We start from the raw sequence: 17,446 nt of genomic DNA, 5'->3' as shown, positions 1-17,446 counted from the left end.
ACCGAGGCAGAGCTCTCAGCATTTCCAGCACTCCCATATTCCAAATTCTCCCAAATCCTCCTCGTCGGGGCCGGCAGCCCAGAGAGCAGCTGGATGGAGCAGAGAGCCTAAAAAACTTCATTCTGCAGGGGGACCTCTAGTGTTTTCCTTTCTCCATGTCCTGGCAGAGTTCCTCCAAAGTACAAATACACACAGAGCTCCCATTGTTTGCAGCCCTTCACAAGCCCACTGATCCTAATATGGAATTCAGCAGGAAACCCATGATTTCCTGACACACAGCAAGCTGGAGAAAGAAAGGAAAAACTCCATTAAAAACCTCCAGACTCTCCTCCATGTAGAAATGAGATGGAAAATGGAGTGGATTTAACAGGAATCCCTGGTTCCTGCGGCCAGGCTGGAGGAAGGGAGACGCGGATGGAAGCTACAGACTGCTGATATTTTTTGAAGTCGCAATAAAGACTGGGAACGGCCGGGCAGGATGAGGATTTCCTGACTGGGACAAACGAAAAAGGACAGATCACTCTTTTTTTTCCTTTTTTTGTTTTTTTTTTAATGCTATTCCTCTCTGTGTGTTTAATTTATTCACCTCGATGATCCTCTTGACTGATCTGGTAACTGTAAGAAGCGGCTGTGACAGCCTGGAAACATTAGTATGATTTCCTGAGTTTGAGATTTGCTGCTCTCCCCCCCCACCCCCCACCCCCCTCCTTCTCCAAACTCAGGAAAAGTCAATACAATCGCACTTCATTTTTCCTTCATGTGCACTTGGAAGTCCTGGGAGCAGCAAGAGCAGCGGCGGCAGCAGCAAGAATGAACTGCAAGGAGGAAAATGACAACTGCACTGACGGGAGCAGGAGCAACACCAAGAAGATGCTGAAATGTGTGGTGGTTGGGGATGGTGCAGTTGGGAAAACCTGTTTGCTGATGAGCTATGCCAATGATGCCTTCCCAGAGGAGTATGTCCCCACTGTGTTTGACCACTATGCAGGTAAGAAAGTGCTTTAAAAGAAATTTAATCGAGAGCGGCAGGGCAGCCAGGTGGGAGGTGAAGGCAGCTCGAGGAGAGGACAGTTCAAAAGGGATGCACGGGTTACTTCTTGTCCAGGAATGTCATTCAGGCCTGGATGGTTGCCAGGCAGCTTAGATGGCAGCTCATAAAATTGGGACAATGCAGGATTTATTCAGAGAACTTATTTGTTTGCTTCTTATTTTTGTCTTGTTTTTGGCGAATAAGAAGCGTTAGGGATGGAGTTAAATCCACTGTGTTTTGGGACAACAAATGTAATTCAGCCTCTATCACTTTGTATTCTTGGTTAGTTTTTGAAGTTCTGAGCTTTGCAGTTTGCAGTTAGGAAGACTCTCTCTATATATATATGTGTGTATATATATATATATATATATATGTTATCACAATCTTGTCCCTCTTGGCAAATGATGCATAAATTGCAATATTTATATCCTATTTAAGGAATAATCTTTGACAATATATCCTATTTAAGGAGTGATCTTTGAGAAAACCAGCACAGTCTCTTTCCAAGCTGTCAGTATATGACTCTCCTTTCAGAGATGTTTGTTACTCCATCTATAAATAGATTTTGATACTACAACTTGATGGTAGTGAAAAGCAGAAGAGGTGATTGATTTGAATCCTTCATAGTAGGGGAATTTGTAGTATAAGTAAAAAACACAAATATAATCAAGATCACCAATGATATTCACTCCATTGCTGTGCAAAACAGACCCACAGATTAAGCAGAATATTCACAGGCCTCTCTCTGTAGCAATTACTGACTTTGTCCAGCTGTGTCCAAAGTTATCACACAGATGTTTCATAGGCTAAAACTGGTGTTCAAACATCTGCTTAAATTTTACTGTCCCAAATTCTGCTGTTTTTCTTCTCACAGTGCTCCTTCGGCTTATGGGGTTTTTTTAATGAGATCCCAGACACAGATTCTAGAAGCACTGCAAAACTCCTTGCTTATCTTGCAGCAGCAGTTGGAGTTTCCCTCATTCTCTCCCCACCTCCTTAAAAACTGAATTTTCATGGCGTGGCTTATCATAGATTTGCTATTCTGTAATGGGAAAAATCCCTGTTTGCATTCTGGCTCCGTGTCAGGTTGAGCAGATGAACTGGCCAAACAAGAAAGCTGTGTAATTGCAGACTCTGATCCGTGGAAATGTGATGACCTTTTCCTCCACAAGAGTGGGCAGCATCACTTCTAATGCAAGCAGCTCTCTCTTTTCTCTGCCCTTCCCACCAGATAGATTGAGTGATCCCTTTAGAAAAAAACATTTCCACAGACAAGATATACAACATTTACTAAACATTACATATTGCCTATTGGAAATACGTGCTTCCATGAGCCAAAATCCCTAAGGGCTGTCTTATAGTGCAACAGCACCAACTTTCCTGTGATAACTTCAGATCTGTTCACCCCTTACAAAATGCTGATCCCAGCATCCACTGCCCTTCTCCCTCTCTCCTCCATGCCCTGCAAATACCTCTGCCTATGGGAAAAGCCATCCAATAGTTGGTGCCAGACCATGTGGGCATCAGTTTTGGTGATTTTGGTGTGAGCCTGGGGCACATGCAAGGGCAGTGATGGCACTTGGTGGGGGCACCACTCTGAGTTTCTCCTCCCTAACCAGCCACAGGTGACTCTCAGGGACTTGCTTTGATTCCCTTTCCTCTGTTCTGAGCTGTTGGAAATTGCCACCGGGCTCCAAAGTTACTGAGGGATACGAGGGCTGAGGGAAGGATGGGAAGATGAAGTAGCATAATCCTGATCTCTTTGGGGTAAAAGGAGTATGAAGGCACTTTTAAATCAAGCCTCATTTTCAGGTTTGAAGATTTAGCCTCTAAAATATCTCCAGCTATTTTTATCTGCCTTCTTAACTACTATAGCACATAAATATAAAAATATTTTCAGTGACAAAACTCATAAAGATAAGAGGGGAAAAATAGCTCTGTTTATTAACATGCTGTTCTGAGATAATCCCTATCCAGTGGCAGTGGTCAAAACTATCATTGATCACAAATGGAAATTCAGTGTTTTGAGGAATCCCGTCATTTATTAAAATGATTTCACTACAAAATTGCACACAAAGTCGAGCAGCAGGAATTACTTCTAAAGCAGAGTGCTGGAAAAAATCCCACTCATAAAAATATTACGTGGCATAATGTATACCACAGCCTATTTAAAATACTGTGGGTATTGATTGAGCAAATAACTCACTTGGGGCAATCTTGCCCCTGAGCTTACAGTTTTTAGGACCTTCCATTGGATTTTCCACATCCATCTGCGTGGCAGCCCATGGTGAAGAGGAGAGGTGGGACAGCAGTACCATGGTCACAGAGGTACCCTGGGCATGGTGGCAGTACAGGCAGCACAGCACATGGGAAAGCTGCACACATGGACAGATCCTGAAGGGTGTGGGAGGCTCTGGAAAATCACATTTGAATTTACCCCAGGAAAATGGTTTGTCCACCCCTGTCCTTGCCACTGCTGAAACCAACTGTTTCAGTTTTCCCAAACAAGCTGAAAACATCAGATTCAATGGTTAATTTCTGTGCTGGAAATGCTCACAAGCAATTAATTTCTGCAGATTTTTGCAAAGCTTCACTTTCCATGGAAGGTTTTCCACCCAGGCGTTATTACCAGCAGTGGTGTGTTAGCAAGGGCTTCCTCTTGCCTCACCAGGTCACAGCCTGGTTGTGACTCCTGGGGCATTTACCAATTTACTTCTTCCTAATGGAAAATGTAGGGGGTGGGGAGGGGAAGCATTAAAACCCAAGGATTCCAGTGGTGATCTCAGAGCAGTTTCTCACTGCCACGACTCCAGCGACTCGGGGGAGACAGTGATGCTCTCCAGCCCAGCTTTGGGAAAAGCTCCAGCTGCACCAGGCCAAGGCCTTAACTGTTCATGGCCCTGAAGCACCAGCTCTGTGCACTTGCCCTGCTGCATCTCATCTCCTCAGCTCCTGCAGCTGAAGCAGGTGGAGGTAGCAGCAGGAGTGGTCAGGGAAAGAAACAGCTGAGTTCCTGCACTGTTAGATCTGCACGGTGCTTATTCAGTGCCTCTCACATGAAAGAGCTTGAAACTACTTTCTAAAAGTTGGGCCCAACCTGCCTCTAAGAAAATCAAAGGCAGGATCTGAGTGTCACCCAGGGAAGGAGCAGATTCCTGCAGATAACTCACCCAGGGAAGGAGCAGATATTCCTGCAGGTAACTCACCCAGGGAAGGAGCAGGTATTCCTACAGGTAACTCACACAAGGAAGGAGCAGATATTCCTGCAGGTAACTCACCCAGGGAAGGAGCAGGTATTCCTACAGGTAACTCACACAAGGAAGGAGCAGGTATTCCTGCAGGTAACTCACACAAGGAAGGAGCAGATATTCCTGCAGGTAACTCACACAAGGAAGGAGCAGATATTCCTGCAGATAACTCACATAGGGAAGGAGCAGGTATTCCTGCAGGTAACTCACACAAGGAAGGAGCAGATATTCCTGCAGGTAACTCACCCAGGGAAGGAGCAGATATTCCTGCAGATAACTCACACAAGGAAGGAGCAGGTATTCCTGCAGGTAACTCACCCAGGGAAGGAGCAGATATTCCTGCAGGTAACTCACACAAGGAAGGAGCAGATATTCCTGCAGGTAACTCACCCAGGGAGGGAGCAGATATTCCTGCAGGTAACTCACACAGCATTTACAGCTTGGACGCAGCGGTGCCTGGCACGAAAAGCTCTTGGTGGCTCACCACGTGTGCAGCTGCACTGTACAAAAGTCCAGACCAATTATTAGCTCCACACTAGTAATATCCTGCCTCAGATTTCACCCACAGTCCACAAAACCGAATTTCTTCATGGTCTGTTGCCAGTGTTGGGATGTGACGGGTGTAGAGTAGGATCAGAGCAATGCCAGACAGATGGGGAGGGCAAATTTGTTACTTGGATATGAAAATTGTTTCTTTCATTGGATGCATGGAATTTTATGAGTCTGGGTATTTCTCAAGGCATTTTGAAGAGGTTTTGCTGGAGGCCAGAGCCCTGAGTAGGTTTCCTTGCTTTGGTGAATTTCCAAATCCTTCACTGGAAGTGTTTAGCCACAAGGCAAATGGGTGTTTCTACGCAGGCTCACCAAAGTGCTATCCCAGCGACAAACAGGATATTGCTGGCAATAACTGTAACAATAGGGGCTGTTTGGATAGTGAGTAGATGCTTCAACATGCTGGTTCCACTCTGTCTCTTGAACATCAAATGCTGGTTTTCCATGAGCAAAGGTCTCTCAGCCAGGGTGACTTGTATTGTGCCTAGATGTGAGGTTACAAATGTTTATTTAGGGCTGAGGTTGGACCAACAAAAAAACTCAATTCAACAGCTAGCAGAGTTGGTTTAATAGAATCAAAGGTAGCTGGCTTGCTCTGTGAAATACATAAGAAAAATGTGTGTTGTTACTTAGGAAATGAATATAAAATGGGAGCATCCCATTTTATATTCATGAAGCCTAAAACCAGCAATTTTTAGCATGAAATTTATTTGCCCTAAAATTTATATTCAGGCTTCCTGGAGAGGTGATCAATGTCCCAGGGCTGTCAGTGTTTAATAGGGATTTGTATAATGCCATTAATTATGTGCTGTGAGTTTTGGTCAGCCCTGAAATGATCAAGTAGTTGGACTAAATTATTGCTGTATGTAGGCCCCATCCATCTGAAACTATTCCATTCTATTCCAGAATTTCTTGTAATTAAAAAAAAAAAAAAAACCAAAAAACTTCTCCATGCTTAAGGAGCAGTAACAATGGCATGCAGCTAACTTGGCTCACTGTGCAGACAAGGGTTGATTGGACTCATCAGAAGTCTGAGGAAAAGAGAGCTGTGAGTCTTAAGCTCAACTCCAGTTCAGGCATAATACAGAGATGAATACCATACAAATAGCTTTAGGAGCCAAAGTTGCATCTTTGATAGATGAGAGAGGTCAATCCCTCCAAGGGAGAACTGCAAAGCATCTGCAAGAAGTAGATGGTGTAAATATGTCCCTCCCTCCCCTCATGTGTCGGCACAAACTGGTGAACGTTTATAAATAGTGAACCCATTTGAAAAAAATTAGCTTTGGCATGTGATCAGCTAACTAATAGCATACAGAATAGCTCAGCCCTGACTGGGGCTCTGTAAATTAAAAGCAATATAGAAGAAGAGAGACATTACTTACTGTTAGGAGAGACACATTTTTTGTTCTTCAGTGGTGAATCAATGTAATCTGTCTGACTTTGCACTGCAGTGAGCTGGAGCATCACCAGTCTCACAGAGCAGTGATCCCAACCTTGTGGCCAGACAAGCTGTGTAAGAAGGGAGAGTCTCCTGCTCTGGCATTTTTAGTAGCATTGAAGCAGTATGACTGCTCTTGCCCAGAGCAGGCAGCTTGTACCTGTGCAAATCCACAAATCCATTATATCCTGCCTGTATGTCACAGCAGTGACCCAAATCCCTGTTCCTAGTGTCCTCCCATGCAGGAAAGGAGTTGGAAGAGGGCTGTCAATGATCCTGGGGCTGCCCATGGCTGGGTGCTCTCTGTCCTGGGGCAGGCAGGAGCAGCCAGGGGAGACAAGCCAAGTATACCAGGCAGCAGCTCTGCTTTGCAGCCTCTCCCAGGGAGCAGGAAGCACCAACCAAGAAAGACATGACAGAAACCCAAGGGGAGCCCTAACATCCCAAATTTCTCCAGCTGCAGGCACAAGAGTACATCTGGCCACACTTTTGGTGTGCTAGCCATTTTGAATTGATTACTAATTCACACTGCTTTCAACCCACCCCCGCTTGCCACCGCGTGTGATAACCCCAAGATCATCACTTTTTTTTGTTTTTTTCTCTGTTGAAACTCTGACAGGAAAAGACTGCCCAAGCAGAGCTGCAATTTCTGCACGGGTGCTGCCGTGGGAGTCTTCACACTGCCACATTCTTGAGACAGTTGTCTCCTATAAACAGTCTTGGTAGCACATTAGAGAAACTCTTCATACAAAGTTTGGGGTCATTAAACTCAAATAGATATAAATAGCACTGAAAGAGAGCTGTGATGTTTATTTGCATGGATATGTGCAGTGGGTTTTTTTTTCCCCTTTCAATGTTCATCCAATTTTGATCACACAGATTTGAACTTTAGCCTTGAGACAAGGAAGCATTGACTCTTTTAAGAGCTGGCTCTTTAAACTGGCAGCCACTGAACAGAGATGTTCATTTTGCCTCTCAGGAGTTGAAAAGACTTCTCTGCCAGTCTTCCTGGTATCATCCAGAATAGACCAGGGATCTCAATAAAACAATTAAGGTATGAGGACACAACAAACACACCAGTGCAATTCAAAAGTTTCCATGGCTGGATTTTTTGAAGATGACTTTTACAGAACCACTAATTCTCAGTCTCCCAACAGAAGGTTTCATTCTGTCCTGAGTCATACAAGTCAGAGGTGATGTAGTGGTCCTCAGGTTTTTCACATCCAGGAAGCCTGAGCAGTCTTTTTACCAAAAAGATGCCTTTTTTCTGAATCACCATGGTTGTGATTCACACTCATTTGGGAGGCTCCACATACACCCCCAAGCATTTTAGGGCCTTTTCCTCCTGAAGGTGCTGTCAGTATGCAGAGAGCCGAGATAACTATCGCTGCTATCTCTTCCTCACACACATCCCTGTATTGTCCTGAGCCTGCACAGTCCACTTGAAGCCCATGGAGACAGAGGTGTGTGCCTTGGGTTTCTGTTTCTCAGATGGTTTCTGCAGCACTGCTCTGAGCACTGTGGTAACAAAGTCCCCATTGTCCCCTGCCCCTACAGCTGTGAATGGGGATGAGCCTGCAGCACCCCAGCTGCTTCTTACCTTTGCCTCTGGCTGTGTTGTGCAGCTTCTCTTAGTACTGCTGCCACTTCTGGATTGGTTTTACTTTGAATTTATGCTCCAGAGAGGCCCAGAAGAGCTCTGCACCAATCCCACACCCAGCCAGGAGCCAGGACTCAGCTGACAGCCAGGAGCTGCAGCAGCCCAACACAGAGAAGTGATTTCTCCAGCCAGTGGATGTCCTTGTGCTTCAAGCACAGCAGGGGACAACACTGCACCATGAATGACATTGTCAGTCTGAAAAGGGTGGAGAGAGTAAGGAACCTACAGCACACACCACAAAGGATAGGGCCAGGAATTAGAGGAGTAGATGGAGCAGCCATGTTGCTTTATCCAGATTTATCCAGCCTAAATTCCACCTAAGCCCCACTGTCTACTTTTTTGTATTAGATATGTGGTGCTTGAAGGGCAAGAAGAGTCACAAAGAATACTAAACAAGGAGTTAGGCCATTTGAATGAGTGTTGGTGGTTTGGATGTAGAATGATGGGACTTTTCTTAAGGTCAGGCACAGGCCTGATGGAATGGATTGGAAAGAAGGAAAAGTCAAATGGCTTAAAAAGAAATATTTCTTTGCATGGTATGTGATTAACCCAGGGAACTTATCACTTTGTAAAAGTTCTTGAGGACACAATTTTAACAAGGTGTGCAAAAAAAGGGGGTTGAACCAGGTATTGGGGAGATTGAGCACTATCATAAGCTATTGACAAAGACTTCTGCAGGAAATGAGCTGGCACAACTTTGGTTTAGAGTTCAGGATAAGACCTAAATTTAGCCTGATGAATGGCAAATTATCTTAAAGCTGCCCACTGCTATGTCAGAGATGAAGACACCAGGCTGTGAGTTTGGCCCCACCTAGCACCTTGTGCCCAGGGCTTTAGAAAATAACTTTTTGGCACAATTCTTCTGATTTATGGATAGGCAAACAGATTTTGGAATTTTGCTTACCCAGCAATGGACTGCTGCAAAGAGACATGAAGGGAAAAATGACTTTTTTTTCCTCTCCACTACTCCAAGATAATCAGGCCTAGTCTTTCCCTCCCCTTGTCATCTGCCTAGCATTGCAGGAGGTGACACCAGCTCAGAGGAACAAAACTGAAACCGTGGCCTCTGGCCCTTGAAGGACAATCTCTACAGCTTGACCTTAATCACATCCACTCAAAACCAATAATTGACTCAGTACATGTGGCCAAGCAACCCACATGAGGAAAGAAAAACAAAAATTCAGCAAAGAAGTCTAAGAAACCAAATTCCTAGACATGAAAATTTGATTTCTGCCAGATGTGGCAGTTTTTTCACTAAGTCATCATTGCAATGGCTTAGTTACTGCTTAAGTCAATGCTAAGTACCTCTGGTAAAACTTGCTTCTCATTTTCTGCTCTCTTGATAAAGAGATATCTTTGATACTTTGATGTCTGCACTAGTGATACACATGATGGCTACTCTGCATCACTGAGTAGATTTTGCCATGCAGGCAGTGCCTTTCCTATGTTCTGAATTTCCATTTGTTATGGCCAGACCTAATGACATCATGGAAATGGCAAGGGATGAGGAAGAGCAAACATATTTCCTCCAATTGTTCTCTTCAGACAAAGTCATTAAATAGTAATGACATCTCCTGTCAAATTAATATTTATCTCTGCAATGAAAAAATACAAGTTTTTATATTTCTCATCTGCTTTTAAGAGTGACCATTTGCCATTCTCCATTTATATTGTCCTTGTACCTCAAGCTATGGGTCTTCCACCTAAATCAGGGAATATGTTACTAAAGAATGAAATTTTACAAATTGTCACCCAATGTTTTATGCCAAGGGGGAGTGAATGAATGAATTCTAAACAGTATTATTGAACTAATATTCATTTCTTTTTTCTCCCCAAATAATATCTGGAGAAATTAGTTTTAAAGTAATGTCTAATAATTAAAAGATTACCAAAAAAAAGTTGATTTACCTTATTTAATGTCTAGCATAATTTGCATTTAAAGTGAGAGGTCTCCCTCCTTCATAGATTTAAGGCTGAGATCAAAACCCTTAAATGGAAAGTCATATGTGAGGCAAGGTGGCTTGGAAGGGTCCTGGGGGACATGGTCACTTGCTGGGATTTGTTGTCCCCTAGCAGGTCCTCATCTCCAAAGTGGTGTTTGGGGTCCCAGGGGAGGGGAAGGCCTGAAGGACCACGACAGGCTGTTATTTCAGCTTTCACAGTTCTCCACATTCAGTGTGTGTCCAGTGGAGCAGCAAAGCCAGCACTGGGGTTGCCCCAGGGTTGCCTTTTTACCTCGGGAACTGGCACAGCAATGAATCCACAAATACACCAACCACCCTCAGGGGAAGAAAAGGCTGGAAAAAAACTTTCACTGACAGGAGAAATACTGGGGGGAAAAAACAAGAAACAACTCCCAGAGGAAGGAGATGGACAGCTGTAAAAATATTCCCAAGCACAGTGGCACGGGAGGCACAGTCAGGAGGGTGATGGCATTGGAGCAAGAAGGAAAAAGCAGCACAGTGCTGTGCCAACATCCTCACTCCTGGTTCAGGACAGTGTGCAGGTGTCTGATGGAAACAGCAGCCCCAGGGGTGAGCACAGGAGCCAGCACTTAGGCACCTGAAAGAGTTAAAGAGGCTGTGCAGAGGGGCTGGGCAGAAAGGTCCTGCCACAGTGCAGGAGGATGCCTGAGATGACTCATTGGAACTGCTTCCAACCCCTGCAAACAGAGGCCACGTCTCTCACCAAAGACTCTCTGGCCCTGACTCCAGCTCTAACTTTGAAGTAATGGCATTAACAGTATCTGCTCATGCTCAGCTCTCTGCAGACTTTAAGGAAAAGCACAGCTTCAGCAATGAGTGGGAAAACATACATGTTCAAACATAGCATTAATTTCTGTCCCCTGGGAGATGGGACCAAAAGAGCATCTATTTGCAATAATATGCTGCTTTGCTGAGAACAGACTTAAAGGAAAATCCCATAAGGTTGGAAAATGTGTTTTAAGTTCACAAACTGTCTCATGCTCCATCTTCAGAGCTGGCAGCCATCCAGGTGCTGTGTCCTCACAGGCCAGACCCTCCCCATCCAGGACACACATGGTTTCTGAGCAATGCCCCTAGCTCCATTTTAGAACTGGCTTTCTCCCATAACTGGGTGTAAAGTCAACATCTATGTCTAATTTTGGGAGCCCAGTTGCTGAAGTCTCTGTCCACGAGCAGCAGAAATGCAGAGACTTGATTTTTTTATTTGGAAGTTGAGGCATTTCCACAAGGGAATCTCAGCTCTGGAACAAACTCACACTGAAAATGCCTCCTGAGACCATCTATTTTATGCTGTCTGTATCAAGCAGTGGCTTGTGGCAGTAATGCCCAGGACCTCATGTTGTCCATTCCAGCTGGGTTTGGGCTGTATGATCCTGCTTCCCAAATGGCTCCACATGGGCACAGAAACTTCCCTCAGGGCTCGTGGTGTATCTGCATATAAATCACAAAATAGCTCTAGAGAGCTGTTTTGAAACTGCATCTTTATTTTTGTTTAGTTATAGCTACACACAAACCTTTTCAGCTGTATCAGGAACACAAAGGAGACTGTAGAATTGATTGTAGTTTCTGTCTAGTTTGAGCTCATTTTTGCTCATTGAAAACTTGCCATCAAAATTTTCAGCAAAAGCATGAACAACTTCTAGGAGGCCATTAGGATGCTATGATTTAAGCTCCTAGAAAGACCCTTTATCTCCACAGTACAGCTCTGCTTTGTTCTGGGTAGCCAGCAATGTAACCAGTGAATTGCAAAAATCCAGCACAGTTCCCTTCATCTCTTTGCCTTCTAGTTACTGTTCAGGATATTTTAAGCCTCTTCCAGGAATACAAGGGAGCAACACCTCTCGTTTTTAAAAAAATATATGTGAAGTACAGCTTTAAGAAAATATTTTCCAGGAATATCAGCCATGAAAACAGGATCAATCTCAACATTAAAAGAGGAGTTCATACTCAAAAAAAATTCAGCTAATCTGCCAGAAACCAGGCCTTATGGATGAAGTCCAAATTAGCTGAGCCAGCTCATGATATCATTAATATGGAGAATTTTCCTTGCCACGCATAGAAATAGTCTCTCACAGATTGTGCCACTTGAAGATCTGCTGGGCATTTACCTAAACCATTTGGTTTGGTTCAAGTCCAGTTGGGTGAGGTTGCTGTGGTTCTTTTATTTTAATACTTTAGAGTGTTAAGTGCATTTTCTCCCTCAAGTGTCCCTCACGGGAAACTGCTGAAATGGTGAAATAATTCATTCTTCCATTATTTGAATCACATTGCCCAATTTACTTCCTTTCCTGTAAAGAGCTCCCTGTAGCAATACCATAAGTCCCTCCTAATGCTTCCAAGGAAGGAAGAAGCAACAGGGAGTGTGAATACACATTGAGGTCCCAAATCTGAAGTAATGTTTGACAAAGGAAATCTGTGCCAAGATAATGGGGGAACAGCAATAACTTGTGTTCTCTCCATATGGTGCTCCCAACTGGGCTTCTCTCCCCCTGCCTTCTATTTAAATGCATGAACGTGAGAGATTAGGAAAAGAAAAATAATAATGCAAATCTTGCAATGATTTTGCAAGGAGAACAGTATTTTGAGACTATGCCCAACAGGGTGGAAAATCCTGAGGACACAGGGGAGCCTTGTCCCTGGCCAAATGCATTCACAGTATGTCTTGGTGAGGTGCATGAGACAATTCTTACAAAAACCTTCTGACTAGAAAGCACTTTGTACTTTCCATCACATGTAGTCTTTCAAGGCCCTGATTTCCTTTCTGCTGCTTCCTCCAGCTTTCAGAATGAATGGCCACATTTCCTTCTCTTGGTAGTCATTTTCCACGTTGTTTTTTTTTCTCATGAGCAGGGTCTTTCCACCTGAAATGTTAAAGAAAAAGAAAGACAGATTGTCTTCCCAAAGCTTTCCTGGGTACAGCATAGGCCGTGGAGCTGGCCAGAACCAGCTATGGATCCTGCAGAGCCACCTCTGAGGCAGCTCTGGGTCCAAAACCAAACCACAGACATTGCACACATAGCAGCTGCCCTGGGTGATAATTGGTACCGGGTGTCTCTTCTGATTCCCTCTGATGCTGCCAAGCTGGCCAAGGCCAAGGGCATGAGAGCAGATGTTCTTCCTCCTGACAGATGTCAGCTCTGCCCCATGGAAAATGTCATCTGAGATGAGTGAGAACCAGCAACAGCCAGGCAGGGATGGTGGTGGGACCACCCCACGGTGACCACTATCCTTTCCAGCAGCCACCTCTTTCCTGGCAAAGCCCTGCCACAGAATTCCATAAAAATATTATCTCAGCATTGTCTAAGTTAGAGAGGGTCAAACGTGCCAAGGAGCTGCATGAGAACCAAAAAAATGTCCAAGTAAATAGGAGAGAAGTGGAGAAGTGTGGGAAAGAAATGTACATCCTTAGAGGATGGGGGGGAAAGGTATGTTTAAGATCAGACAGTCCAGAAGATGTCCATAAATCACAAAACAAGTGATTTGTACCGACTATGTTTTGGGGGATATGACTCATAGTTTTGAACTTTTGGGGTTAGCAGAAGTTCTGGCCAGAGCATTTTTCATTAACTGTCCCACCAAGAGAAAATGCTGATTCACGAAAGCTGAAGCATTTTTTAAATATTTGAGAGGACAAATTCTTGAGGTCCAGGGCCCTCTGGTTATTTCTGACAGTGCAGCAAAAAAGGCCCAAATTGAAAACATAATATCTGAAGGTTTTGTTTTCATTCCATTGTAAAATGAAAACAAATTGTAAAACCTCAGAAGTTGTCGCAAAGCTGAATTATCATCCCCTGGCCAGTTCTACTTCGTTGTTGTTATTATTCTTTTTCCAGTTGCTGTATTGCAATCATTATTAACCAAGGGCAGGCTTCCTCTAAGTGAAATATTTGTGCAGCAAAGACAAAAATTTCCAAGGAAAGTGCTTCAAATAACATGAGTTTAGGTGTGGTTTTGGGCTCTCTCAACATGAAGAGCTGCAGTGGTTGCAGAAAGAGGCTGGCAATCCTCACAAGCCTTGGCAAACCTGATGGCAGAACCAGGCAAGTGCTCAGGAGAAGGGAAAACAGTCCTTGAGCTCAGTGTTGCTCATTCTGTCTTCACTCTCTCTGATGCAGGCTACTGCAGAGGGGTTTTCTCTTCTCTTTTGATGACTTCTGTCATCACATAAATGCCCAATAAATCCACATTTCTGATTTATAAGATGATATATGTTTCATTCCCAGAAGAAGGAAGTTACCCCAAACACTCTCAAGGGTTTTCAAGGGGCATCTTCCCCCTGCCAGACACAATCCTGCTCCAGTGAGTGGCCCCCAACGTTAGTGACACTGGAGCAAGGACTTAGCTGTGCTGCCCAGTGGACATGGAGGGAGGTGTCTGTGCCCACATTCTAGAAATGCTGTTTGTGAACTATGGAGGAAATATAAAGGACCTGATTGGGAGCTCATTCTGCATTCACTTAGGAAGAACACCATTGTATTTAAGGGAACTGGGTTCTGTGCAATCAGTTCAGTTGAAATTCAACCTATATCCCCATTTCTGTCAAATCACCCCCAGGATCCCTCCCATATATCTGCATTTCTGTTGTCTGTCATGTTAACAATTCAAGGCACTGCTGTTTGATAGGAGGGATTCATTCCATAAGCCTGGAGCTAAAACAGTCAGCCCTTCCCAGGAGCTTCTCCAGGGAGGGCTCAAAATCCTGTCATAAGCATGAATTACATCTGACCTAAGGAAGTTCATTTGGGGTGTCTGAGGACCACTGAATTTCAGATTTCCTATGTGGGCAACCCTTTTGAATGTGTTCCTGCTGTGAGCTGTCAGGCAAGAAACAAAACAGAGACAACAGAAGTAGTGAGAAGTCACTACTGATGGTGCCTGATGGATTTTCTTCCTCAGAAGAGCTGGAAGCATAACCTGAAAGAGGCTGGTTTCCTTTCCCAGTCAGTCTGATGGGTGTGGGTTCCTAAAATTAGATATAGCCTCTATTAGTTGTAAATATTTATGCCTGTTGCCATAATAAATGGCTTTTAGTCTGACCATCTTCAGCATGAAGAAATTGTGATAAATACATTTTCAGATAGAAAAAAGGAAGAATAACAGATTTTAGGCAATGTTTTTTTCAAGGCTGGCTGTGCTCACACAAGACTTGGGTTCATCTGGTTTTGGAAGGCTCACAGAGCTGGGGCCAAGCAAATCTAAGTCAGGAAACCCTTGAGGGGAAGGAATGCATGACATATGATAAAAAGACAAAAGATGAGTAAAATAAGAAAAAGAAGCAGGTTTTTTAATTAATGCAATTCTGTGCAAAATTCTAAGCTCCCAAGGAATCAGAATAAAGATACAGATACACAGTAGATAATTTCTTCTTCAGAAGAAAAAAGTATCAATTTTCTCCTTTTATATTTACAGAACATGCAGGGAAATGTTCATTTATTAATAATTCCATGCTTTATTTTTGTCAAAGAATTAGATTACAAACAAGCCATATGTTTGGGGACTTTTTTTTTCCCTAAATTTTGTTCTTTGTTGTGTTCATTTGTATAAAGAATTAGAGAAGTACCTATAGTTTCCATTTCAGGGAATTTTCCCCCAAATAATTTCACAGATGCCTCTTGCTAAGCAAAGACATCAGTTCTAATGTCCCTCTTTATTTCAATTCCTGTTAATTACAGGGGCTCATTAATGAGCTTTATTTCTCTCTATGTTTTGGAATAATCAGAGGAATAAGAGGTTGATCAGCAGGGGAATACAGATGCCATTTCTCCAATTCTGGGAAATCTCCTATGTACCTGCTCAGAGAAAAGCAACCCCACCAAAATCCTGGTAAGGGCCAGAGTTCACCAGCAACAATAGGAGAGAACAGTAACAGGAACCAGAAAGTCAGGGCAGATCAGGCAAAACAAACACCAACTTCAAAAAATGTGCAGAGCCCAGAAGGAAACTGGGCATTCACACTGTACAATGGAGTCTTTCCCAGGGCAGAAAAATATGTAGTTGGCTGGAAAAGTTTTCTCTCTTGCCTGCACACCTCAGGCCATGGCCAGATGTGAGAGGATGAAAAATACATTTTCCTCCTATGGAAAATTAGGGCAGGGTTTTTGGAGCCACCTTGAAGAGCTGGAGATCGTGTTCAAATTCAGCTTGAAAACAGAGATTTTGGGAAATCCTCCCCCTTCATTTTGACTTTTAACATGTTCAAATCCCCTCATTCACCTTCTTGAGCTGCTGAAGGTTCCCAGCTCCTCCATAGCCAAGAGTCCTGTCACAGCCATCAGGGTCTTCCCTGCAGCACCCACTGCATTTGTTTATAGACTGGTTTATTTTGGTGGCCATTAAACCCTTGGCTATGGAAATACAAGTGCTCAGTAGGAGTCTCAGCATCAGAGACTTTGGTAGCTGTAGCAGAGGATGTTTGACATCAGAGTTTCTGCAGTCACCCAGTTGGAGGGAAGGCCACAAATTCCCTGAGCTCAGCAAAAGCACAGAGTGACTGGGGGATGATCACTGACACAGGGAGTGCAATGGATACACTCCAGATGTCTCTGTAACATCTGCTGGGATTTATATTCACCCATTGGCAGATGGGAAACCTCAGTTATGAAAAAGAAAAAAAAAATCTATGGGCTGAGTTTATGGTAAGGTAGCCAAGACTAGAAGTTCTAGTGGTTTGTTTGTCATCCAGCTATTTCTAGAAATACCTCCCTCTGCCCTCTTGGACACCAGGGTGTGTATTTCCCAGACTTGTAGCTGTCTTAAAAGAAAACAGATCTTATACCAGGAAGAAGTGAGACTGTGGGGATCAATATGTCTGAAGGAACAGGGGTGGGGAAAACTCCAGGGAATAATGTTCAAGAGAGAAAGCATATTTGCTAGAAAAAACCTCTGCAGTTTGCCATCATCCACATGGCCTTGGGTGAAAAAAAAGAGCTTTTTTGGAGTGAGCAAACATAGGCAAGCATGGCAGCACAGGGTAAGGGATGTGGTCCTGAGTTCAAAAGGATCCAGCACTTGTTTCACCTTGAAATTACAAAGTGAACAGAAGGTTATGAGCATGAAATTATCCATAGGATTGAGTGAATTTGTCCCTGGTGTGTTCCTGTAATTACAAGAAGATATCATTTTTCCATAACTCACCTACAGCTTACTTTAGCCCTGGTTTTGTGGACACCAGTCCATCACTGACCAGGTAGATATAGCCTGAGGATGTCTGACTTGCACCATCTATCTGTTTGTTAAATGTCAGGGAGCCCCTCAGACACCCCAGGCTGCCTTATGAACATACCAGCAACAATTTAGCATTTTAGCTGAAGGGGATGGGTTTGAAGAGATTTATAGGGGTACATTTCCTGACATTTTTCTCATCCTAATTTCTCCAGAGGGTCTCAGCAGTGGTCAATCCATCTTTTATTTGAGAATCTGCTCCCAACTCAAAGTCCAAAGATCCTGAGCATACAGAGGAATGTTGCTGCTCTGAGAGGGCAGAGATTTTTGAGAAACCCCTTTGTTTTGAAATCCTCTTAAAACCAAACCAAA

The 17,446-nt window shown here is 43.7% G+C and overlaps 1 protein-coding gene across 1 annotated transcript in view; it reads left to right on the top strand.

The window, feature by feature from the left end:
- The first annotated feature begins 221 nt into the window (after positions 1–221).
- Positions 222–17,446, top strand: part of RHOJ (ras homolog family member J) — a 61,625-nt gene continuing 44,400 nt past the window's right edge. The window contains exon 1 of the mRNA XM_054634839.2: positions 222–988. Coding sequence (XP_054490814.1) covers positions 811–988 — 178 coding nt within the window. The 5' untranslated portion in view covers positions 222–810. The remainder of the gene's footprint in view (positions 989–17,446) is intronic.

Source organism: Agelaius phoeniceus, chromosome 6 (assembly GCF_051311805.1).
Source record: "Agelaius phoeniceus isolate bAgePho1 chromosome 6, bAgePho1.hap1, whole genome shotgun sequence".
In the NCBI taxonomy this organism is placed as follows: Eukaryota; Metazoa; Chordata; class Aves; order Passeriformes; family Icteridae; genus Agelaius; species Agelaius phoeniceus.
Note: the sequence above shows the minus strand (reverse complement) of the source record. Positions and strands in the feature narration are given on the sequence as shown.